General features: G+C 40.2%; 1 protein-coding gene across 3 annotated transcripts in view; it reads left to right on the top strand.

The window, feature by feature from the left end:
- Positions 1–25,380, top strand: part of tara (taranis) — a 63,426-nt gene that overhangs the window by 25,834 nt on the left and 12,212 nt on the right. Inside the window, exon 1 of one of the 3 annotated variants that reach the window (XM_068296908.1) lies at positions 3,353–3,789. The exons of 1 other annotated variant lie outside the window; for it this stretch is intronic. In XM_068296908.1, coding sequence (XP_068153009.1) covers positions 3,766–3,789 — 24 coding nt within the window. In that variant the 5' untranslated portion in view covers positions 3,353–3,765. Of the gene's footprint in view, positions 1–3,352; positions 3,790–21,058; positions 21,580–25,380 lie in introns of those variants that run through there. One more of the 3 variants, XM_068296909.1, reaches the window with a different exon arrangement.

Genomic DNA, 25,380 nt, shown 5'->3' with positions numbered 1-25,380 from the left:
TGGCCTATGGCAGAAATAAAATATCAATAAATGATTAATATTTTAAGGAAATAAAGAAAGCTTCATTCAACAATTTCTAATGAATATGCACAAACACATACAAACATCGTATGTATATACATATGTATATATTTTTAAAGTTTTGCAAACATATGGATGAATAAATAATAAAAGAATTAAACAATTCTGATTTTGAGTTTGAAGATAAGCAGGAAGAATATATTTCTATATCATGATAGATATCTATCTAATTTAAATACCAACACCTGTATACTCCCCAGAGTAACAATTCTTCTGCTAACAAGAGAGAGAGAGAGAGAGAAACGAAAAGAATTTGAGAATTGATATACAAGTTCTAGATTCAAATAGTTGCCCCAACCCCCTCAGCAAAAAGCAATGCATATTTGAACTTTAGCAAAAAAAAAAAAAAAACGGACAATGCCAACGGCAATTCTTCCCATGGGCTTCCGAGGCAAAGAAGAGACCATCGACCACAGAGAACGCAGTCTCATTGCTCTGACTTCGTCTTCATCTTTGGACTCTAACTACTGCGACCTTTCGTAGACAAAAGCAGAGCCCCAACTGGTAACCACGGCAACTATGGTAACGGTGTTGCCGCTGCCGCCAATTGATGTTGCTGGCGTCGCAGTAGACGTTGCTGTTGTGTGCCTCCTTCGTCGTTAATGTTGCTGATACCAATTGCTGCTGTTGCTGTTGCTGCTGCTTCTACTGCTGCCTGCCTCAGCTTCAATTTCTGCTAGCCGTTCAGTGCGGCGATGTTATAAAAGTATCTTTTTTTTATCCTCCTTTTTTTGAGTGCGCACAAATCAGCCAACGCACAAAAAGGATACGCAAAGTGTATGAAATAAAAAAACAACAGCAGCAACAGCAACATCGACAACAGCAACGGCAACAACAACAAATGGCATTTTCAATGCTTTGAATACCACACAGAACTATAGTCAGAGACCGAGTCAGAGCTGCGGCCACTATCGTTAGAGCTTAAACAATCCCTCTGTCCGACTCGAACCCCTTAACCATTCCAACCGTTTCCCATCTCTTGAGCTACTTGACGACCCTCCCAAAAGCCATTATCCCCCACCCCCCACATCTCTGCCCCGTGTTCCCATCTAGCGCAATTTGTGACGCTGCGACGCTGCCTCGCACATTTTCATTGCGCTCTTGCCTTCGAAACGGTGGAAAATGCGCGTCCGTTGTTAGTCGGAAAACGTCGTCATCCGTCGACGGTTGTTTGGCTGGCTTGGACCAGGCCTAGCCTGGCCTCCGCCTGGCTCTTTGGTCTGGCTCGATGGCTCATGGCTCTGGCTCCAACGACAACAACAACCAGTCGCAATTTATATTGGCAAACGACGAGAAGAGAAGGCATCGCACGAATGAGCATTCGGCACTTCGGCACATTTTGGAGTCGGTGTGGTTTGGTTTGGTCTGATGTGGTGTGGTGGCAGGGACGTTTGGAATGGTTGGTTATACAAAGGGGGGAAGGGGAGGCGTGTGCAAAACAAAGAACCACCCAGTTGCCAGCAACAACAACGCAATCTTTCACTATGAATGTTGCTACTCGTACATAGACGACACACACACACACACACACACATACAATCATATACATGTGTGTGTATATGCAATGCCATCACGTCAGCCAGGCAAAGCAATCAGCAGTCATTCGATGGTCTCTTACGGGGCGGAGCGGGAGTTGGCTTGCGCAGGGAATAGATTTGTGTGAGTGTGTGTGTGTGTGTTTGAGTGGACGTGTGTGTGTGTGTGTGTTTGTATGTCTGTGTTTGTAACGACTAAGCCGACGCCAGTCGTCAACCGACAACCGACAGCCGCTGGGTCCCCCCTCAAAACTCACCACCAGCCACCCAATTTTATCAGTCAGCAAAAGGTCGTTCGACTATATGGTTGCTTCAGTCCTCAACAAAGTTCCATGGTGACTGTCGTCGATGCTGATTACGTTCACAGCGCCAACAACAACAACAACAGCAACGAGAACGACGACAACAACGTCGTTGAATGATAGTAGAAATATGCATAAAGGCTCTAAACTCTGAAGCACCTGACTTGGTTGACTTTCAAAAATCTCAAGATCAGGTGTCTGAAAGCTGATTAGAACTATCTCATTATTGAATATTATCATAGAAACCTTTAAAATTTTTACCTCCATTTCTTATAAATTATTAAAATTATTATCTTTCTACTTCTTTTATTTTTATTATCTTAAAAAATTAGTAAATTTGTTCAAAATTTCATTAGAGTTTCAAGCTGAAGAAATTGATCTTTTGACCTACTATTCGGATGTTATAGCCAGTTTAATTTGGATAATATAACTAATATAATATTCGAATTTTCTAAATTATATACATACATAAATATAAGGTCCTTGAAGTTTTATTAAACTGAATTAATTTAATTAAGAATATTCTGAATTCTATATATGCAATAGAATTGCAATTTTAAAATCTGTTCAGTTTATTTCTATGATTCCTAATCAAAACCCGATTTATATACTATACTATTATATGTACATACTATTATATATTCAAAGAAAATTAGTTTTAAATATCTTTCCGTTATATTAATTGCTAAAGGCAATGTAGGCAACACACATTTCACCTGTAAATGTGAAATAGACATATTTTAAAATTCGTTTTGGCCAATTTTGTGGCATGAAGCGGACCTAGTTTAAATGAATGGATGTTAAATGATCCTAAAATTGCAATAACAAATCGATTTGTTAGCTAAGATACCCAACCAAATATCGATAACAATTCGATTAGAACCGTTAGCAGGCAATCAACAATATCGAATTTATGAAACGACGACAACGACTTAACCAAGCCGCTTCGCCGCCTTTGTTTGTCATGCACTAAAATAGTATAAACTGTCGATTGGCATAGAAGCAAACAGAGAGAGACAGTCAGGGGGAGAGGGAGTGAGAGGAGGCCAGAGTAAAAGCTGTAGGGAAGGGTTTCATTTCGCCCATTAGGCTCCAACATCGAATTGAGTTTTGGGTTTGGGTTTGGGTTTTAGGGTTTTTGTGGCCAGTCAGGCTGCCTCGCTTGGCCTGGCTTGGCGGCTTTCCACAGCGCAACTGAAAATACGAAATGGGAAAACTCATAGGGGCAGCAGCAGCAGCAGCAACAACAATAACAACACGAATGTAATATGTTGTGTGTGCGCATGTGGCAGGGTTGTCGCTTAAACAACGAGTTTTCATCGTATTCATTGCATTCGGCAGGCAACTCTGGCTCTGGCACTGGCTCTGGCTTTGGCTCTGACTGCTGTGTGGCTCATGGCCCAAAAAGCGCCAACACCATTAACTGTTTTTCAGTACGAACTCTGCACTTCGCACAACAAGACCAAGACCAAGCGACAGCGAACCGACGACGACGCCAACGGCGCGCGGCCAAAGCCACAGCCAAAGCACAAAAACTACGTAAATTATCCAACATTGTCACAACAAAAGAAAAAGTCCCTCAAAACAAAACGAAACAAAATCAAATTGTGTGTGTTGTTTGAGTGAAAGAAAGAAAAATAGTTAAAGTAAAAAAATGCATTTGCAGTGAACTCTTTGAGTAAATATTTAAATTATTTGGGGGCTAAACCAACATGTGGAAATCTATTGACAATTGGTAGTAAAGAAAAAGGCGCCAAAAGAAAAAACACCCACACGTACACACACACAAAAACAAATTCTACAATATTACCTCCAACTATAAGTAAATTACGAATTCTGGCAAAACAATGAAAATGTGGACCGAAGTCAATGTAAGTAATAGAAATTCTTAGTTTTGTTTTATCTATTCCAATTCAATGATCACCTTACGCTCGATCGATTTAGAGCTAATGATTAAGATATGGGGGTTTATCTCAAATGCTTTTGCTAAGGATTATATGATCACGTTCCGTTAGATGATGATCACATTTTATTTAGGTTTTTGACTTAAGTTTACTCAACCCTTGACTTTTCAATTGAATAATCGTCATAGAACGATTCCTGATTCATGATCATGATCATTCATTTGATGTCTCGAATTGAAACTCACCCACAGCTGTTAGAGTTCTGTGTTCATTCTCTTTGTCTTGTGTTTTTTTTTAATTTGGTTTTTGTGTGTTTTGTTTTGATTCTTGTATTTTAGCCGCATTTATGTTTTGCTCTCTACCGGCAAAAACCAATTGAAAAGCCATTTGGGGAATGGAAATGGTGAATGGATGAATGGTGGTGGAGTGGGTAAAGAGAAGATGGGGGGCAGTACAAGACAAAGACACGCATCACCATCACGTCGCTGCTGCTATTGTTGTTGCTGCTGTTGCTGTAGTCGTAGTAGGCACGCACAGCACGCGCCTGCACCTACTCTGCAGCCAAGCCGCCCCCCTCTCTCACTCTTTCCACCGTCCCCTACCTCTCTGTCACTCTTCATTCGTACAATCGAAGCAGAGTAAACAAAAGCAAATGTACATATATTTTTTTTTTTTTTTCTCTTTATTGCTCACAGCAATTAAATGAAAGTTTTGCTGTGGCAGGAAGAAGTTGAATTGTGAAGAGGGTGGGTGGTGAGGGGTAGGGCAGGGGAATCGCTGAGCCATTGTAGAAACTGGCGAGCAAAACAAAAACTGCAAAAATGTCATATGCTTGAAGAAGGGTGACGAGGTTGGGGCCATCGGGGGTGTCGGCAGCAAGGGGCCTGGCCATGTGGGCCGTAAGTGCTGGCTATGTAGGCCAGCCCCAAATTGCTGAAAGTTGAAAGCACTGCCACTACATAAAATTTCTCGGAATGAGTTGCTGCCTCTAATCAAAAATGCTCTGATATAAACTTGACCCACTATTTTACCCATGTATGCATTCGAAAACATTTTATTTATACAGATTTTCCTTTTGTTTTTATCAAAGGCGAGAAATAACAAGAACATTAACCTGTTTTCTATGTCTTCTTGTGTATAATTTCGCCATTATCAATCCACATTCTAAATCAAAAATATGTCGTAAAATCTTTATCAATATCTATTATCAAAATGCACAAGCAATATGCATAAGGTTTATTTTATAATTTATAAGGTTTCTAAGAATCATTTGTAGATTAAGAGTTTGATCTTTGGTTTTCTTAACAATTTGTATTAAGTAACATGCAAGAAACTTATAAGAATCGAACAAAATAAAGAAATTCGAATATTTCTGAATGTAGAAACAGATAAAACTGTCACGAAAAGTTCCTAAGGATTCCTTGGGAAGTTTTAAGTTCTCTTTTAAAGTCTCTTAAGATCTTTCTAAAAACGATTGAAACAAAATTTAGAATTCACTTATTTGATTTGCGTATTTTCAATTGATTCCATGCTGACTAGTATAGTTTAAGCATTCATTTAGTTAACATTCAAAAAATATATTTAAAATGCATAAGAAAGGATTCAATCTCTCTTTATTTGAGCATTTTCGTCAGATCTAAGTAGGTATTCCTTGTTGTCTAAGTGATCGTGAGTCGAATCCCAGGATAGAGTTGGATTGTTGGATGGATATAGTTTTTGGCCATAGTTTCTACTGCTAGCAAAATATATTTTAGTTGTTTATCCTTAACTGATATAAATAATATTAGATAAATATATGACTATATTTAGTGTTTTCCAATTTGAATTCTTCTCTATCTTCTTTTCTATATTGAGTAATTTGTGCATACGAATTGATGTTGTTCCCTTGTTAACATTGACCTACGTCAAGAAGATTGGTAGAACAAATTTGCTTAGGCCATTAAACAATATATTTACATACATACAATATCCGGCAGGAATCCACTTGTCCTTGACACAGTGACGGACAGCAACAACAACAGCAGCAACAATAACGACCATGATGACTTGCGCTTGGCAAGGGAACAAACGAAATACGCACGTCTCGTCTCATGAGTGGGATTCGTGGGGGAAGGGCTGGTGGGGGTCTGAAACTGGTGGTGGAATGAAGCTACTCATTTCCATTAACAACAATTTGTACTGTCCCGCATGCAAAACGTCTCTTAACATCGCGTCCTGCCATAGCTTAGGTCAGTTTTTCCAAATCAAATAAAAAAGGAAAACAATCACAACAACCGCAACATAAACCCTTTCTATACCCTCTATGCCACAGATTGAAAACAGGGTGTATTAGCATCTTCCTAAATAAATAGCAACGGGGCGGATGAAATCCTAAGCAGCTTGTTTTGTTGTGATAAGCTTAAGTGGGCTTTAAGTTTCTACAGCTAACTTAACCAAATTAAACCTCAGATATAAGCAGGTTATAGTATTTGTTTTAAAGGTACCTAAGTTACTCTTTCAGGACCTTAACCAGGTTGATTTAATATCTTGTTTAATACTAATGAATCTTAAAGTTCAAGTTGTCGTTTAATGGAATGTTTTTATTTAGTATATTCATGTAGAATGATCCGATCTAAATCAAACATAATTAAATTATAAGGAAAGAAAACAGAAAATTTCATTGGCAATTTTTAAGAATAGAGTTCAATTTTGTTACTGGGTATATCAAAGTCGATTTTCTCATGGTAAAGATGCTAAATTTTTTGCTGCTGCTGTCGATACGTGCGCCTACACACGTACACATTCCCGTACATACATACATACACATAAAATTGTAACGGTTTTATGTGTATTTTACCATTACGCCTTCAATGGGCAAATAATAATAATGGGCTCTCTGCTCACGCTCTCTCTTTGGTTCTCTGTTGACTTCTTCTTGTGGCCTGAGCCCCATAATTTATTGGCCACTTGTTTCTAAGCGACTATGCCACGGCCAAAGAAGAGAAGAGAAGCGAAGCGAGTCATGAATGAATGAGATGAAAGGGGGTGGGAGGGATGGAGAGTGAATGGACGGAGAGGAAATGAGTCAGTACTCACTGACTGTGAGCAAGTGACTGAATGGCATTCGCTAATAAGCATCAAGAGCAAGAGCAAACCAGACACAAAAGGGCACAAAACCAAAGGCAGCCCCTGACGCCGACTAAGTGAGTGCGATATATGTGTTTCTATATAGAGTGGGTGAGCGAGTGAGACGGGGGACAGAGCAAAAGGCCGTAGTAGTAGTAGCACGTGCTAAACACATTTAACGACAACTACAACAACAAAGACATAAGTAGACAGACGGAGAGAACCGGAGAGTGGAGGACAAGGCAACAGGGGCACAAAAACGATTAAATTAAAAACCAAAACAAACTAAAAGAAACGAGCAGCAGCGGCAGCAGCAGCGACAGCAAAGCCAGCGTCAGCAGCAACGCCAACGTCAGCAGCGACATCGACGCCAACGGCAACAGAGATACCAACTTGAGTACACGAAAAACACAAAATGAAAATACAATAAAACAAAAAGGAAAAAGAAAAAAAAAACAGACTCTGCCGCATAATAAACGTCAATTTAAAATGCTAAAAGAGCAGCAACAACAACACCAAGAGAAAAAAAAAAAACAATGTTGCTGGCAGCGCAGTCGCCGGCGACAATAAAAATAATAATACAACGCATACAACAACAAAAATCGCCGAAAGTTAAGAAGCAAATACCAACAGAGACAGGCACACACACACACACACACACACATACATAGACCCGCCCCCCACCCATACGGCAAATGTGCAGAGAGCTATGAAAAATACAACAACAACCAAAAAAAAAACAAAAAAAAATCATAACCCTTTTTTCCGGTTTTTTGTTTTGCTTTGCAGTTTCTAATCAAGAGAGAAAAATTGTCGATGTCGATGCCGACGTCAGCGACGGCCGCCGTCATGACGACTTTTGAGATACTTTTTCAACTCTTTGCATAATCCTTTTTTTCCCTCCTTCTCTCACTCAGTTTGGTTTGGTTGTCTCTTTGTCAAGCATTTGAGATGAATAAAAAGGAATTGAAATTGAGTTTTTAATAGAAGGAAACATATTCTTGTTAATTGATTTTAAAGACCTCCCTGTCCTCAAGACAAGACTCGATCAAGTAAGAGTCTCTTGGTAAATATCTGCATAGAGTTTAAAAGAAATCATTAGAGACGATGCCAAAACCTTATTGATCCTTAGAAAGTATTTTAAAGAAGAAATCCTTATTCAAGAGATTTGAAGAGATCATTCAGAATGAATGGCTTAGTCAACCGATTCTTGTCTAATTTCGTTGGTTTTCACTTTTGATTAGTCAAAAAACTAGAGAAATTCAAATGTTGTTTTAAAAAAAATATGTTAATGCTATCATAAACCATTTATTATAAATAATCTCCAATTAATGCTTGACAATTCTTTAAAATACTTCACAAATTACTTAGATTGACACACTCTATTGCAGTTGATCTTTTTTTTTTTTTGTTTGTTATTTGCCAAAACGTTTATAAACAATATATAAATTGCTTTCATTTGCCCACCTGATGTGAAAGATTAGATCAGCTGTTAGTATTCAGCGTTCATTGAGGTTTTATGAGAACCAAATATTTACTATTTCGAGTACTTGCACACACGAGACACACTCATAGATGCAGATACACCCATACATATGAACGTGTGTGTAGTTGTTGTGTGTTTTTTTACTATCAACAACTACCCACGCGATGATTATTTCATCTGACTATGACGATAGCAAATAATGGAAACAATAAAATCATCTCACAGATCCATTTACATAGCATTCAAAACCGAAAGCACCACATACCCAAACACACACACACACACACACACACACACAGAAATAAACGACAGATATGCATACATATATACAGACACACTCCCATCTGGTTTAGGAGGCCCGGCGATTCATCGATGATGCCGGGTGTCATAAATAATTTCGATTTGACTTATATTATTAGCTAAATAAATATATATATACACACGCGGATGTATGTAGTATGAATGAAAAACAAAAAAAAAAAAATAATAAAATGAATTAGCAAGAGTGAGAGAGAGTGAGAGGAGGGGGGAAAAGCAAACAAAACAATCAACGGGGCAGAAAAGGCATGAATGAATATAAAAAGACAAACCGGCGCCAGAGTAAAGCCAACGTTAGCTGTGACGCCGACCGAGGCTGAGACATTGGCAGCGACAGCGACAGCGCTGCTTAGCGTGAGAAAACCCATTCAAATTGTCAAAGCAAAAGCCAGACCAAGGCGGCAAGATACACACACACACACACATACATACACGAGGGAGATACATATACATAACAATACGTAATAAGTGTGCCCCTCCAATAAATGGCAATCAAAATTTGTTTTCTACTTAACTTCTACACGATTCTTAAATTGTCAGCGAAAGTGTTAGACATCTTTGTGGTTAATACAAATTAACAGAATGTTTAATTCTTAAGTAGACCAAAGTTTCTAAGATTTCTAACTTATCATCAGATGAATAAGAGATATATACCTTAATACTATGGTTAACTACTTTGAGAGAGAGATGGAAGACCTTTCATCTATCTGAATACGACTTAATCCCGTCGGACTAACATTATGACGCGTTTTATTAGTGCAAATTCCACAAATATTTTAACTTTCTCAGAAATGGCGAAAAAATGTTGGCAGCTGAGAGTGTTTTTAGACAGACCTACAAATAGATTTGAATGCCAAATGTATTCAGATATGGTTTTTGTATTCAGCTTAGCTCAAATAAATGCTTTTAACTGAAATGTTCACTATAGACTATTCGATTCCTTGGTTTCCAACTGCCTCAAGCTGCAATTTCTTGAGCTTAGCCATCAACCCTTTTACCTTTTTTTCATTCGCCAACACCACAAAACACCTGTTTAACGAATTCGCGTATCACAACAAAGAACCAAACCAAAAAATGCGAGAAGAAGGCAAATAAGAAAAAACAACAATCAAGAGAGGTAACCACCGAAATCGTCTACATTCTGAGTACAATTAATAAATTATACTACAGACAGCGGGGCGGGTGGGCAATCGCAGTCGGCGTCAACGTCAACGTCAATGCCCAGACATTGTCCAAAAGGCAGTAAAAAAAAAAAAAAAAAACCAAAGCAAAGGTAAACCCCGCAGACCCAGAGCCCGTGCAGAGGAGGGTTGGGGTAGTGGCAGTGGCAGACCCCGGCATAGAGTCACGTGGTGTAGAAAGAGACGATGACTGCGAAGCGCGAAACAAGTGATCAAAACAAAAACCGAAAATAAAAACGAATTTATCATTACAACAAGCAATAAAATTAATCAGCAATTCAAAAACTGCAAGTGGTTGGTTGCTTGTTGTTGTTGTTATTGTTATTGTAGCTGCTGCTGCTGTTGATGTTGCTGCTCTGACTGCGGTTGGTTTAATAACCCGAAATAATCGCGGGACAAACCAAAAAGTGGCAGAGCAGAGGCAAAGGCAGAGCCAAAGGCAAGCGGCAGGGGCAGAGAAAAAGGCAGATGAAGTAGAGCAGACGCTGTCGACGTTGGCGTAGACGTCGTCATTAAAACAACATAAAAAGTAATAAATAAATATGAGCTCGTCGAGCATGTATGTGTGTGTGTGTGTGTGAGAATGAACGACCTTCAACTTCCTACCCCTGCGTAAGCCAAAAGCCAGTGCCAGTGCCAGTCTATGACTTGGCTACTCTACCTGTCTATCTGTCTGCCTGCCAGTTGCGTCTCCTCTCATCGTCAGTTGACATTGATAGCTCTACATAACGGCGCTATATTTAGGCCTAGAGTGTAGTAAGTATCTCGTGGCAGAGGCAGAGAGTATACTGCGAGCACATAGCACGGATTGAGATACATAAATTAAAGGCGAATGCAACATGTGAGTGAGTCTCTTCGGTGACGGAGATTTTCGGCTAAATATTTTGCATATGCAAATGCCAAAGCACCAATGTCCCACCCGCCCCCGAATCCCCTTTAGCCACAACCTAGCAGCAGCGCAGCAATGTTGTCGTCGTCGTCGCGAATTTCGAACTTGTTGGAAGACCATAAATGTCTGTGTGTGTGTGTATGTGTGTTTTTGTGCCTCTTTTTTCTTTTCTTTTTTTTTTTTTTTTGTTTCAGCGCAGCATGTTGCATGCTGCAACGCCAACGCCGCAGCAAACAAATTAAACTAATAACCGTAAAAGGAACAACGAACGTAATCATAAAGCAAACTTGCCAAGAGAAGAAGTAAAACACTCGCAAACACACAGAGACACACACACACACACACTTACAGAGAGAATTGGTGCTGCCGCCGCTGCTGCAGTGCAGCCAAAGCCAACTGCAACGTCAGCATCAGCTCCAACTTCGTGGAGCACACAGAGTAACTTGGACTGTCGAAATCCATTATAACCTCAATCGACAATGGCAATCGCATTTCTTCCTTCGAGTGGCGCGGACATGGACAACGATGCGAATTGAGAACGGCGCATGAAATTGAAGGAGGTTGCGAGTTTTGAAGTTGCAGCAGTTGCAGCTGCAGCTGCTGCTGCCTTGATGGCTGCTGTGGGTGGGTGAGAAATCAGAAACACACACACAAAAACCAGCTTTTTCTTTTGCTTTCAAACTCTTCTACTCTAATCCGTCAAGGGAAATAAAACTGCCGAACAGTACTGAATAGCAATGGAAATGGGAGTATAATAAATGTGGAATTTTTATTCAAATTGAAACTATAGTTTAGAGTCTTCTCTTAACTCAACTTTCACTTGATCTTCACATTAGAGATTTGAGTTCATTTTAGGATCCTTGAAAAGGACACTTCGAAAGTAGTAAACTATAACAATAATTTGCCTAGTAAATTTAAATAACACCATGCATGCCTATTACGGTAATATCTTCATTTCAAACTGAGTTTGGTTTCACCATTATTACGTTTCATATTTTTATAGCATACTTTTTTGGGCTCGTATACTTAATTTCTAAATTTGTTAAAAATATCCCTAGGAGCTAAAATTACTTAATCTATTTGATTTTCATATTAATTTTTCAACTTTTATAAAATACATTTTAACATTTATCTTATTATTTTAAATTGTAAACAATGTTAAGAAATCTTTTTCTAATGAAACGGTTAGAAAGTCTATATATATTAATTTGTAATGGATACAAATGAAAATAACTAAAATTTCTATTTGATGATCAAATTGCCAAGTCTTTGATATGTCAGTTAATTTTGCAAGCAGCTAAAATGACTAAACTTCTTTCTAAAATTATATATCGCTCGTGTTTGAGTTCCAAGCGAATTTCGAAAGTGTTAAATTCAAGGATTTCATTCAAAGAATTCGTTCAACCTCAATTGCGCCATAGACAATAGACAACGACCGTCGATGTCGATGTCGACGGTGATGGCGATGGCGATGGCGATACGCGAAACAAATTTTCTTTGTCTATGGACTGCACCTGATTTCATTTATCAATGGTTAGGCTATGCTCATCGCCTCGAGATATGCCAAAAAAAAAAAGACGAAAACAAAACAAAAAACAGCTAACGTCAGAGCAAGAGTCATAGTCAGAGTCGGGGAGTCATTATTATTATTATTATTACTCGTTTGTTGTTTGGATAAGTTTTGCTCAATCGCAAAAGTAGTCAGAGAGTCGACGGAGAGTACCGGACAGCGATGATGATGATGATCCGTCGACCGTCTCCAAAAAATAATGCGAAGCAACCAAAAAAAAAACACATCGAGGAACAGAGCAACATCAACATCAACAACAGCATTAACAGCACAAGGCCAACAGCTGGTTGGGACCCGATGAATTGGAATCCCCTTCGACCATCTCGGCCTGCGTCTCCATCTTTGTCTCGGTTCTCCAATAGTCATCTTCATTCGCGTTCCACATTCACATTCACGTTGCCGAACCTGCAACATTTTTAGTGATATTTCGAGTAACTAGCACAACAGCAGCGGAGCGGCGGGCACCAAACCGAACATGTTGAAAAAGTTTCCTCGGATGCGACGACGACGACTACAAAAAAGACTCGCACACACACACACACACACACACAATCGCATAAAATTTTAATACAAAAATGCTGCCAAACATTTGCCCACCCCCGCAGCAAAGAGCCCATTACGCACGGTCCCCCTCTTTATTCCCTTTGCTCAACACCCCCTGCCCCAACCAACCTCTATCTGACACTCAACCCAGCGTCGTTTCGACGTTCGTTGCTGCTGCCGCCGCCGTTCAGCAATTTCATTTCAACATGTTTCTAACAGCCAGAGCCGGAGCCAACAGATCTCGCATCGCATCCAGCGCCCGGTTCGCTTCAGCGCCAAAGTATCTTAAATTTTTGTTCCCTCTCCGCCCTCGCCTTTGCCGTTGCTGCTCTAGCCCTCACCATAACCATCACCGTCAGCAACGCTGTGGCCCTCGCTCTGGTGTACTTTATAGTCTTACTTTGTTGGTTTTCTACCCACAAGTCTTTCTCTTTTTTTGTTTTTTTCGTTATTTTGCCGTACCAGACCCAGAGCCAAAGCCAGAGCCAGAGCCATATAGCTAGAGTCAGGCAGGGGCAAAAAAAAACCGAGGGAAAAAGAATTTTTTTTTATAGGTATTATTTTGTTCCCACATACGACGCGCCGAGGCGAACGTCAGTCAGTCAGGCAAGCAGGGCCAGGCCAGGCCAGGACGGGCCGGGCCAGGCAAGGCAAGCGACCGAGAATGAGCTGTGTGGAGGGAGGATAGCGAGTGGGAGAGTGTGAGAGCGGAAGAGGGAGGGAGGGGATGATGACGAGGAGAGTATGAGTGGTTTGGTTCGACAATGACGATGGATAGAGAGAGCGGGCATAGAGGAAACGAGGCAGAGGCCGTGACAGCGTCAGCGCATGTACATACACACATATAAAACCCGATACTACTAAAGCAAAAACAGGGTTGTCAAGTGGCCATAGAAATAAAGGAATGTGAAAGATGGAATAATTGGGAAAAGGATATCCTTATGTACTTGTAAATGAATACTAAAGAAACAAGAATAATATATATAGGAGAAATTGACCAAAAGCTACAATATCATACTTAAAGATATGAAAATTAAATTCATGATATGTAAATCTAGAATTCTAAAATCTCGGCTACAGTTTGAGGTTTATATATTTAGCTAGGAACATTGAAATTGTTTTTAATGTAATGCAAAGGTTCTGCGTGTGTAACCCCTTTTGAATGAGAGTTCAATGCCGTTGGCAATTTAGTGGAATGCCTGGTAACCCTGTGCACTTGTACTGCTGATGTTATGCCGCCTGTCTGCCTGGCAGCCCCCTACTCTTATACCATCCATCCGACAACTCTGACAGCCAGCGCATCGTATCGCATATACACACACACACTAGCATTGGTATACATACATAGGTACAAATATATATACTCGTTTGTATGTATCTACAAGATACTTCGTACCCGTACCATAGCCAGCTATATATTTTTGTAGGTTATGTGTATATAACAGAGGCAGCAGCAGCAGCAACAGCAGTGTGAGTCAAGCGTTGCGATTGTGGGAGAACAGCAAACGAAACGAAGCGAACGAACGAAAACGAGCTCTCTGCCCTCGCTCTCTCTGTCTATCTCTCTCTCTCTCTTTCTCTCTATGTTGTACGTAACGTATGTACTTCTGAGTGAGTGTATGAGTGGGTGGGGGAGGTTTGTAGTGCTGTAAATACAGTGAGACCTCAAAACATGTCTCTACATATAGTGTTCAATACAAGGGCCATCTCTTATAGGCGGTCCTCACTGCCAGTCGCACTGTACATAAAATGTTAAAACTCTGATTATGACGATGACGTTGGGCAAGACACAGAGACAGAGGCAGAGCGAGGGTGAAAGCAAGAGTGGGGTAAAAGGAGAGGTCGTACTTCGAATGGAATGGTTGGTGGTTGGTTGGTAGCCAGAGCGGAGCGGACCGGAGCTCACACAGCTACAACAAAAATAAGAGGAGAAAAAAAATAAAGAAAGAAAAGAAAAAAAGTTTCAAATGGAAATTTTGAATTAATGAACGAAACGAAACGAAATGAACTAAACTGGTTTCATTTGTGCTCTGCGCTGAGCCAAGCTGAGCTGAGGCTCTGAGACTTTGAGTTGTTTTTTTACTTTACTTTGCTTTACGTTTCCATCTCCCCATACCCCCGTCAATATGCCCTGTCTCTCTCTCTCTCTCTATTTTCATCTTCAAGCTACTTCAACGTCGTAGTCTTCGACGTAGTCGTCGTTGCTGCTGCTGTTGCTGTTGTGCCGCTTTCTTGACGGCAGCCTGCTGGTGCGTTTTCTCATTTGAAAATATTTTCGCCCCGAACGAAAGAGGCTAATTAAGCCAAAGGAATTTCTCTGCAATTTTCAGGCAACACACAGCAATTGAGTTTTGAAAACTTGTCGTCGTCGTCGTCAGCTGAGAGCACTACTATTTGGCGAAGAGTAGGAAGTGGCCGTCGTCGTTGTCGTCGTCGTCGTTCACTCTGAGCTTAGAACATGCTGTGCTCAGGCCAGGAGACGGCGATTCTTTATTGTTGTTGTTGTTGCTGCCGCTGATCATCCAGATCGCTGCTGCTGATCACTGAATTTTGTATGGTGAACATTTTTGCTCCATTGTTTTTATTTTGATTCGCAGTTTCGGTTTGTTGTTGTTGCTATTTTGTTTTGTTTTCAAGGCAATCAGGTGCAATATTTTTTTGCTCACTCAGTTCCGATTGGGCGACTTTTCCTCTCTATCTCTCAGTCTCAGTGTCTCTCTCTGTCTGTAGGCAAAAATAATAAAAAAGAAAACGGAAATGAATGGCAAGATCGATTGGGTTCGCTCTCTCGAACGTGTTCTCTATGGGTTCGATTCACAATTGTGAGTATTATTCTTAGCCGTAGTTGTTGTCCCGTGACTGAGACACTGAACTGAAACTGAACTGCTTCCTGTTCTTATCAGTCTGTTGGACTCGTTCTTGAGATACAGATACAATGAGCAGATACAATTTAACTGCCGGTCAGGGTCATCAGAATTGTTGATGTTGTGGTTGTCTGTTTTGAGTGTGTTGCAGGTTGCTGCTCCTGTTGACAGATTGTTTAATTGAAGGAATGTGAGAAATTCGTTCGGTTTTTCATGTCAAAGTTATCGACTTGTTGTCAAATCTAAATATTAAAATAGATAATTTAATTTAAATTTCATTTTAATTGAAGATCGCTTCCTAAACGCTTTCTTTAATTGACTTTAAAATGTTCTAGTCTAATCAATATGCTGCTCACTAACTGTATTATCGCATTCATTAGCTTATCATTTTGGCATGGAATACCTAGCTGATGTTTGCCATTTTCATTCTTGGAAAATAATATATTTACAGAGGTACATATGTACATTTGTAGATAAGAAGACCTACTTTGATATTAACCGCTTGTTAATCATAAATTGTCATACCAAAATGACAAATATTGTTTATATGTATGGCTAAAAGTGGGAAAATGCCCACTTAGGAATTGGGAATTTACTTCTACAATTGAAAGAAAGTTTATAAAGTTAAAGAAGAAGTTTTTATAGATTTATTATAAATTTTATTTTTGTTTTTGGGCATCCATGGAGTGGCATCAATGGAAACCCTTAAAGTGTATTTCTTATTAATCAGCATCAAAAGCCAAGTTGATTTAACCAAATTTAATCTGTAGACTTATGTATGTATGTATAAAGTGTGTACTCTGATCGGCACTTGTAGGGAATGAATTCAGTATAGAAATTTGTCTTCTTCTTCGGTGTATCAAAACCATTTAATTATTATTCAATTCCATGCAATTTAGTGTGAAATTTATCTAGGGAATGCCTTAAATAGATTATATTATTTTATATACATAAATATTATGCGGTATTTTCAAAGAGTCACCAACAATTGTGATTGTTTTTAGAATGTTACCAAAAAAAAAAAAGAGTCCATGACTTCAAATGTTCTTCCCCTGTTTGTCTATTATTATTATGTTGAGTTTTTTGTCTACTCCCATTGTAAGCCCGGTCATCTGTTCCCATGGACAAAAGCTATTCTGCTTAACTGCTCAACCTGTATGTAATCATCATAATGAATCATGGCCAGTTCTTCTATTCCATTGCTTCTATAACCGACCAACATTGCTTGGCCACCTGTTTTAGTGCAACACGATCCTCGAGCACATTGCAACTCCTCGCACGGTCCAATGTCCGCATATTTTTACAAAAAATTACACACTCTCATACACACACACACACACCGAGTCAAAGCTCTTCTAAATCTAAAAACGAAGCAACATGTGTGCTATTTGAGAGTGCCGGCAAAAGCGGCCAGTCTAGCTATGAGAACTCTATGATAATGGGAATGGGACATGAAACATGGGCTCGTGGTTCTTTAGATGAGGCGGAAGGGGGCGGCTTGCCTCTAAAATGGGTGCGGGTGCGTTTTCCCAAAATCCTAACATATGTACATACATTTGAGAGTGTGTGCGAATGTAGCGAATGTTGGCAAAATATTTGCACGACGCAGCTTCACATATGTGTGTCTGTGTGTGTGTGTGTCTAGAGTACGTGTGTGGAAAGAGCGCGTGTGGGCGGTTGCGCAACGTTGCGCCAAACAACGACGGCAACGGCAACGACAACGCCGACGCCGCTTGCATTGAACTCGGAAGTAAACGCAATAGAGAATAAAATAAAACCAGTTGGCGAGGCGACGAACATGCAACAACATCAACATCATAACATATTCAAATCGCTGACAGCGCAGCCGACGACGACATTGTAACAGGAACAGGCCGCAGCAACAGCAGCAGCAGCATTAGTAGCCGCAACAGAGCTTTTACTCTCACGTGAAAAGTTGACTTTTTCTCGCACTTCTCGCCCCTTGTCACGAAATGAACTAAACACAACAAACCTCCGATTGCAAAACAAATAAAACATAAACAAAAACCGAAACTAAATATGCAGAGAACTTTCAAAAGCAGTTTTCAAATGGCCTCGACCTTTCAGATACCCAGCAGAAGCAGAAGAAAGAAATATCTTGCAAATAAAATTAACATTCGCATTATAAGTGCTTAAACCTTTTGCATTAAGCTGTCTCAAATGGTGTATTGACAACGTTAATTCATTTTTTCCTGCAGGACATTATCATATGTGAAAAAAGTATTGTCATAGAGCACAGGGGAAGGATCTTTATACACTGTTTACTATCCTTCTTCTCGTTACTTCTGTCAAATCTTTATTTGTAATGTTCACTTTCTAGAAAGGGTTACATTTTTTTAAGGAACTATTAACTGGTAACCTCTTATCCTATTTTATCTTTATTTACCCATCTTAATCTTCCATCTTATATCTTAATTTGTCATATACCTCAGACATAAGAAAGGGTTCATCCAATTATTTTATACCCAATTTCACTTTTAATCGACTTGCAAATCGAAATATTACGTATACGTATTGATGGCCATCAAGTCCTTCTTTCATGGCAAATTTGCAGGGGGTGTTTGAGCTTAAATATTGCAAGCCTCATCATTCCCGTATTCTTGGCAAATATAATGACATCATGTGAGAGCGACGGCAACGCGGCGACACAAAAATGACAACAAAGGCGACTCTTCTGCTGCTGCTGCTGGTGCACGCAGTCATTCAGAGCCAGAGATACCAAACAGATAGAAAACAAAAATAATATACCGCAGAAATTGGTTCAGTTCCGGCGCCAACGACGACTTCAAAAAACAATCAGTCAGTCAGTTAGCGTTTGTCCACAGCCTGTGTCGGGCTGTGACTTCATTTGGTCTTCGTTTGGCTCGCTGACCTTCAATCAAAAATCATTCGCTTGGCGAATTAGAATTTGGCGCGCATTTTGATTTTCCGATTGGCCGATTGCTCTTTGGCCATATGTATGCAAGTTTTTCGGGCCAACAAGATAAGCTGGCCAACAAGAAAAAAAACAGAAACGGGCAATACGGCAAAAACACAGCAACGGGGCGAAACACTCTGAAACAAAAATGTTTCAAGGCGAAATTCGCACAGCGACGCCGACGACTGCGATGTTGCTGTTGCTGCGTCATGGTTACCAAAAAGTAGCAACAACAACGGGCCAAGTTGCTTGACAGTCAGTCAGTTAGTTCGTCGCATAAAATAGCACAGAGCGCACACGAAGCGGTCTCCAACACAAAAAAAGAAGAAAAACAACAACGAAAAACCCAACCAAAAAGTACCTGGCACGATGACGACGACGTGCCCAAAGCCCAAGCAGAAGCAGATATGCTCGTACTCGTACTCGTACTCTTATAGAGCCCAAAACAACATCTGAGATACAGATACGAACGGAACGGAATGGAGCGGAGCGCTCTATACGCTGAAAACTGAAATAAACAAAATGTTGAACAAAGGCAGACCATATAGCTAGAGCTAGAGCCAGAGCCAGAGCCCGAGTCAGAGCCACAGTCAGAGTAGTACGAGTTCAGTTTTAGTTTTCGTAGCGAACGTTTCAGTCATTTTGCTTCAGTTTGCTTTGTTGTTGCCTTCGCTCGCACATACCACAGAATTGAACACAGAGATACACACAGCCCCATTCCACCCCTGTACATGTGTGTGTGCGTGTGTATCTGTGTGTGTATGTGTGTGTTGGTTCGGCGCATGTGGAAATGTACCTTTTATATAAACGAACGTTCAGTTGCGAACACAAACGACCCAGGCCAGGCCAGGCCAGTACCAGACCAGACCAGTCGGTACAGCCCGCCGCACACTACACAAAATCCCAACTGACAACCTAAGAGACTGACTGACACATACACACATGCGCGCAAGTGTGTGTTGGTGTATTGGTGTGTAGACTGTTAGTCAGCCAGCCAGCCAGTATTAGCCGCCAATGGCACCTAGAGTTGCCATACCTTTGCAAATTTCTATTGAATAATATCTGATATCTATGTATATAATAGGAATGAGATACCTTCCTGAAATTCACTCACTTTATATCCAAAAACAATGATCCCATGTGATGTTTTTTCAACGGCTATATTTACAGTCGTAAGCGTAATCGCTAAGTAAATCTGTCTCTAGGTCTGACATTTTTTCCAAGAATTCAAAATATGTATGACTCAACCTTGCTTTAAAAAACCCTTGATCCATTTAAAGACTCTAGCTAAGGAGATATATATATGCACATATATTATATAAAGAAAGCAATAGGTATCTAGAATTATAACTCTAAAATGAAGAATTTTCGTAGTTCTGAATAATATACATTAATGAAATGGAATGGGAAGTCATTTTAAATATTATGCTAAAATTGTTAATGGAATATAAGTTTTTATAATTTCATTTATTTTTCATTAATATTTTCTTAAAACAATCTTTTATTTTTTGGTCCCAATTCTTTTTGAGGTTTTTCAATTCCATGCGAGAGATATCACATAGACTTTCATAAAAAAAAGTGTTGAAACTCTTCTCAATTTCAGCACGTTCTGTTTGTTTTTTCATTTTTTCTCCGTGTATTTTGTCTACACTGCAATCTCCAGATAGAATTTCATAAGCAAGTTTTTGCACTTCACTTTCTTTTTGAGAACTACCGAAATTTTGATGGATTTCTATATGAAAGTTTAACGTCTTTTGGACTGCCAGTTTATCTGGCAACGCTAGCAAACATTTTGAATTTCCCACCCGCCTGCTGCTGCTTCTTCTGCTTACTAGCTGGTATGCCGCCTGCCTACCACTCACCACTCCTACAAACGGGGTCGTTTCGTTTGCACAACACACAACAGCCACAAAATACAGCGTTTCGCTGTACGATTTCTGTATTTCGTTGTTTTTTTCCTCTGTTTTTTCCAATGAAAATGTTTTCCCACTGGCAACTCTGGTCTGGCTGGTACAGCTGGCAATGCCAGAGTATTGTATTCGTTGTCGTCGTCTCTGTTGCCGCCGCTGTCATTTTCCCTTCTCTCTACCCCAGAAACTCGTTCAATTTCAATGCTTTTTACATAAGTGCTCGATGTGTGTGAGCAAGATGGCGGCATATTGTTCATCTCTTTCGCTCTCTCGCGTAAATATGAACGCTCAGATACAGGGGTGCATTTACTAAATGTGCGCTCGTGTGTATTTGTGTGTTGTGTGTTCGTGTACATGTGTGTATCTGTGTTTCGTTCGCTTTTGCTTTAGCCAGAGCCTGCTGCTTGCTTCTTGAGCGCTGGCCAGTTTATTTGTGATTTTAGCATGGCACATTGAGGTTCATGACGCTCTGCGTTCGCTCTTTTTCGGTGTCGACAAACGACGAAAATTTTTGACGTAAATTTCTCAAATAGAAAAACGTTAAACACGGCCATCTCAATACAATCAGCGCGCGTAATTCAAAAAATACTAAATAAAGAACGTTATCAAATATCTTAGGAAAGAAAAAAGTGCACAACAAAAGTAAAAAATTGTTGAAAGTGAAATATAAATTATAATTTATAACAAACAACAAATTAAAGAAAATATGTCATATATTCAATGTGAGACCGCCACTGTGGGCCATACGGATAACTCCGGATCTGGCTGAATCCCTCCGCCAAATAAGCAACATAAAACATATAGGAATCAAGGATTTCTCAAGAGATTTGAATTGACAGCGACTTGATAAACTTCTCGGTGTGATAGAACATCATTATTATTTTTTTTGCGCTATATTAGTTAAATTTTTTGGATAAACATTGTGAACGGCCCAGCCGAAAATGTGCACAGAGGTAAGTCACTAGACAAAGTTAAACTACAAGATAGAAATAAATCATAGGGGGATGAACGATCGATCGGATGAGATTTTGGTTTTGTGACCAATTGGCCAAAACAGGTTGGGACAGAAACTACCTGCTCTTAGAAAACAGATAGAGTGAAACAGGGTAGTTTCTTGTAGTCCTTGTTCCAAATGGAACTTCATTTTTGTTATTGTAGTATTTATTAATCTTCTAAACATTTCCAATTATAAAACGATCTCAAGCGAAGGATATCTCTTTACCTTAGTCAGAAATCATCTTATTCGTTGGAGTGAGCTTATCATTGCAGCAACTTGAACTTGAGGCAAGTTGAACTCAATTCTCAACTGATAAGGCATTTCTTTCACATACATTTCTTTCTAGCCATCTCCTCCACCCTACTCCCTATTGGCGTGTGTAGTCAGAGTATGGTCTTTTCACCTTTCTTTAGAAATTGCGCGTAAAGTCTCAGACTGAGCTTCAACATGTGGTTTCACAGCGGAATGCGTAGATGTTAATACGTGGGTGGGTTACCCCATATACACCACCACATATGTGTCTCTGTATGTGTGTGTGGGTGGGTGGGTGGTTAGCTGGGGCAATGACGGAGCGAAAATGCATGCACACATATATGTATATATGGGTAAACAATGTTGAACAGCTGCCAAAGCCAAAAGCACTAGCAGCAACAGCCACAGCAGCAGCTAGCCAAGTTAGTAGATGCAGCAGCAGGATAATAATAGACATGCATACATACATATACACCCTCAATTCTTGCCTCGCCGTGCATGCAACATGAACAGCATAAAGAGAGGAATCAGCATAACATGTAAACAATGCAAAAGTTGCACGTGCTTGCACCCAGACGGCGACTCCTTTTGCCCCCCCCCATGCACCCCCTTCCTACCCTACCAATACTTCCCATTTGGGGCTAAGGACGGTGTTGTTGTTATAGTGTAGAAGATAGGGAGACGAGAAATAGGTCTCCATCATCTCTATTGGCACACATTTGCAATATGCTAAATAGCCGCTGACGTCGCTGCTGCCGGCTTAGCTCAGTTGGCGTCGTCGTCATCGCCATCGTCGCTGTCGCCGTCGCCGTCGTCGTCGTCGTCGTCTAATGCAACAATTGGACGTCGCAGCCACCTCCACAGACAGCTGACTTTGGGTCTGTCTGTTTAATTAATTACATACAACACTTAGCCATTTTGCTGCTGCCGTTGCCTCCCCCCTCCTTTCCCAACGACCATCATCCCCACGAAAAGACCAACAACAAAAAAGAAAAGAAATAAAATCCGAATCCAAACAAAACTTTGTTTGGCATCGACGTTGGCGTCTGCTGTTCTTTAGGTTTTCTCTTTCACTTGCGCTTCAAACTTAACGCAAAGCATAATATTCTCAATGCAATCTTTAGTTACATCTACAAATTTTAAGATACAAATGTATCTTAAAGAAACCTTTTAACTTGCAATGCAAATATCAAGTCCTTTTCGTTAAGAGTTTATCAAAGTTCAGGTAGATATAGCCAAATCGTTGACAGTTTTCTCAGAGTTCATATAGAAAAAGTCATCAAAACATTAGGCCAAATATTGAATTTTAGTAAAACTTGGCATATCCTTTTAATCAGATCTTATCTATATCTAGTTTAAGAAAACATTAATCCAAACATTTCTCTGTATTCGATGATTCAGTTTCTTTATAATCTTTCTTTCAATTCATATAAATGTCTGGCAAAAAGTTTCTGAAAGCTCTTTCGAATATATTTTCTGTTTTTGTTTGTTTATTAGAGAGTATACATATTTTTCTAACGAAAGGGCATATCAAATGCTGCTATATATGACACACTCTGTGGCATGTTATCATTATTTTTGCCTTGCTCTGGCTTTTTTTTTAATTGTTCTTTATGGCTCTTCGCGTTCTTTGGGGTTTTTTTGGATTTTCGTTGACCGTGGCGGGTTTTGGGGCGGGTCGGACTGAGGCGTAAAGAGATGACGGGGTGTTGGTGCAAATTCCGGCACGAGACTTAATTCACTTAATTGAGCAAGCAGCGACGCTGGCAGCAAAACGGATGGCTAGCAGCTGAGTCTCTCTCGCGTTTATACAACACAAGAGTGTGGCCCACAAGGCAAATAGTTTGAAGTTGGCGCCTGACCAGCATGGAATGGCATGGCATGGGCATCGCACACACACACAGCACACACAGCGAGCGACTCGGGTGATTTTGATTTCACTTTCAGATACATTAACACACAAGTGCGCTGAATGCGCGCGCCTTTTGAGTTATTGGTAGTAGCAGCCAACAGGAGGAGCAGCCAACAGGAAACAGCAGCAGTAGCAGTAGCTGTAGCATCAGCCTCCTGTGCCATTTTCTTTGCTCTTCGATTTTATGAATGAAAACGGCGAAGGCGAACGCGAAATTGGTCGGTTAGTTGCTTGGCTTGGTTTGCTGCATTGCTTTATTTGCATGCACACACACAGGATACGCATACTCACACACACACAGAAACACATACATATATGTCTGGGACCTGCCATAAAAAGCCTTGGGGGGCACGACATCCTCGACGTCTTTGTGAGTGTGAGTGGGCGTAGAGGGACTGGTGTGGGGTTTGCTCCATTAATGCCATTATCCTTTATTGTTGTTTGTATGCCGCTTGCGTTGCCTTTTAATTTGCTTGGCATCTTAACTTGTTGCTACCAAAAAGCCGAGCCGCGTCCTCGTCGTTTTGTCGTCATCGTCATCGTCGTCGTCGGTCAAGTGCACCCAAGGAAAACACCAAAAAAAATAAAAAACACAACACGTTAAAATAATGATGATAAGGCACAAGAAGGGGTTGGCTCGCGCCAAACAATATAAGCTTTTGTTTCGCTTCTTTTTACTTTTTTTTTTTTTTTTTGCCATCTCCTTCTCCTGTTTTCCGGTTTTTCGTTCTTTCCTTTTCTTTTTGTAGGACAAAAATGTAAACAAAAGCCGCATGTCCATGTCCAGGTAAAAGACATGTCGCGGCACTTTTTCGCGCATGAGTAATTGGCCTAAGTCACGATTTGGCTGAGCTTCAATGGATTGAACTTGGTGCAGGCAAAAAGAACAAAAACAACACCGGAAAACAAAAACTGTGCTAAATCTTTTAATAGTTGTCAGTTTGGCTAACTATTACAGCACTTTATTAACTCATATTAAAAACGATAAGAAATTCACAATGAAATACAGTTTAATGACCTCCTCTCCTCTATTATTATCAAATATCATATCGACAAATGTCATGACAATATGGAAAATATATACGACGAATGAATATTTGTAGATATTTTGTCTATGACAGGCCTTAATGGGAATTGGGGCACTCTTTTGTGTGGTTAAAACCAGCCAAAATCCTCGCACAGCTGATTGACTTTAAGCCAAGTTAAAACAGACATTGACCATAACACAGAAGACACCAAAAAGCAACTGGAGAGACAGTTTGTCCTCAACTTAAGTTGCCTCCTCCTCTTGCTTCAATGTTGACCGATTGACTTGTTAGTTGTGAGATTTACAAACTCGAAACGTGCCACATGCTTATATGGGGATTTACTACGACTACAACAACAACAACTACGATGACGATGACGCGATGTGCAACTGCAACTGCAGCAACTAGCGGCAAGTTAATGTATGCCCAAAGCGCACACACACGAAGACAGAGGGATACTGGATGAGAAAGAGACCGAGAGAGAGAGAAGGGGGAGAAGAGCCACTGCATCTGAACGGACATACGTTGGTTGTTGCACAAAATCTTATCAATGAATGCGCATCAC

Source organism: Drosophila tropicalis, unplaced genomic scaffold, assembly GCF_018151085.1.
Source record: "Drosophila tropicalis isolate 14030-0801.00 unplaced genomic scaffold, ASM1815108v1 contig_859, whole genome shotgun sequence".
In the NCBI taxonomy this organism is placed as follows: Eukaryota; Metazoa; Arthropoda; class Insecta; order Diptera; family Drosophilidae; genus Drosophila; species Drosophila tropicalis.
This window is presented reverse-complemented; position numbering and strand designations above follow the sequence as displayed.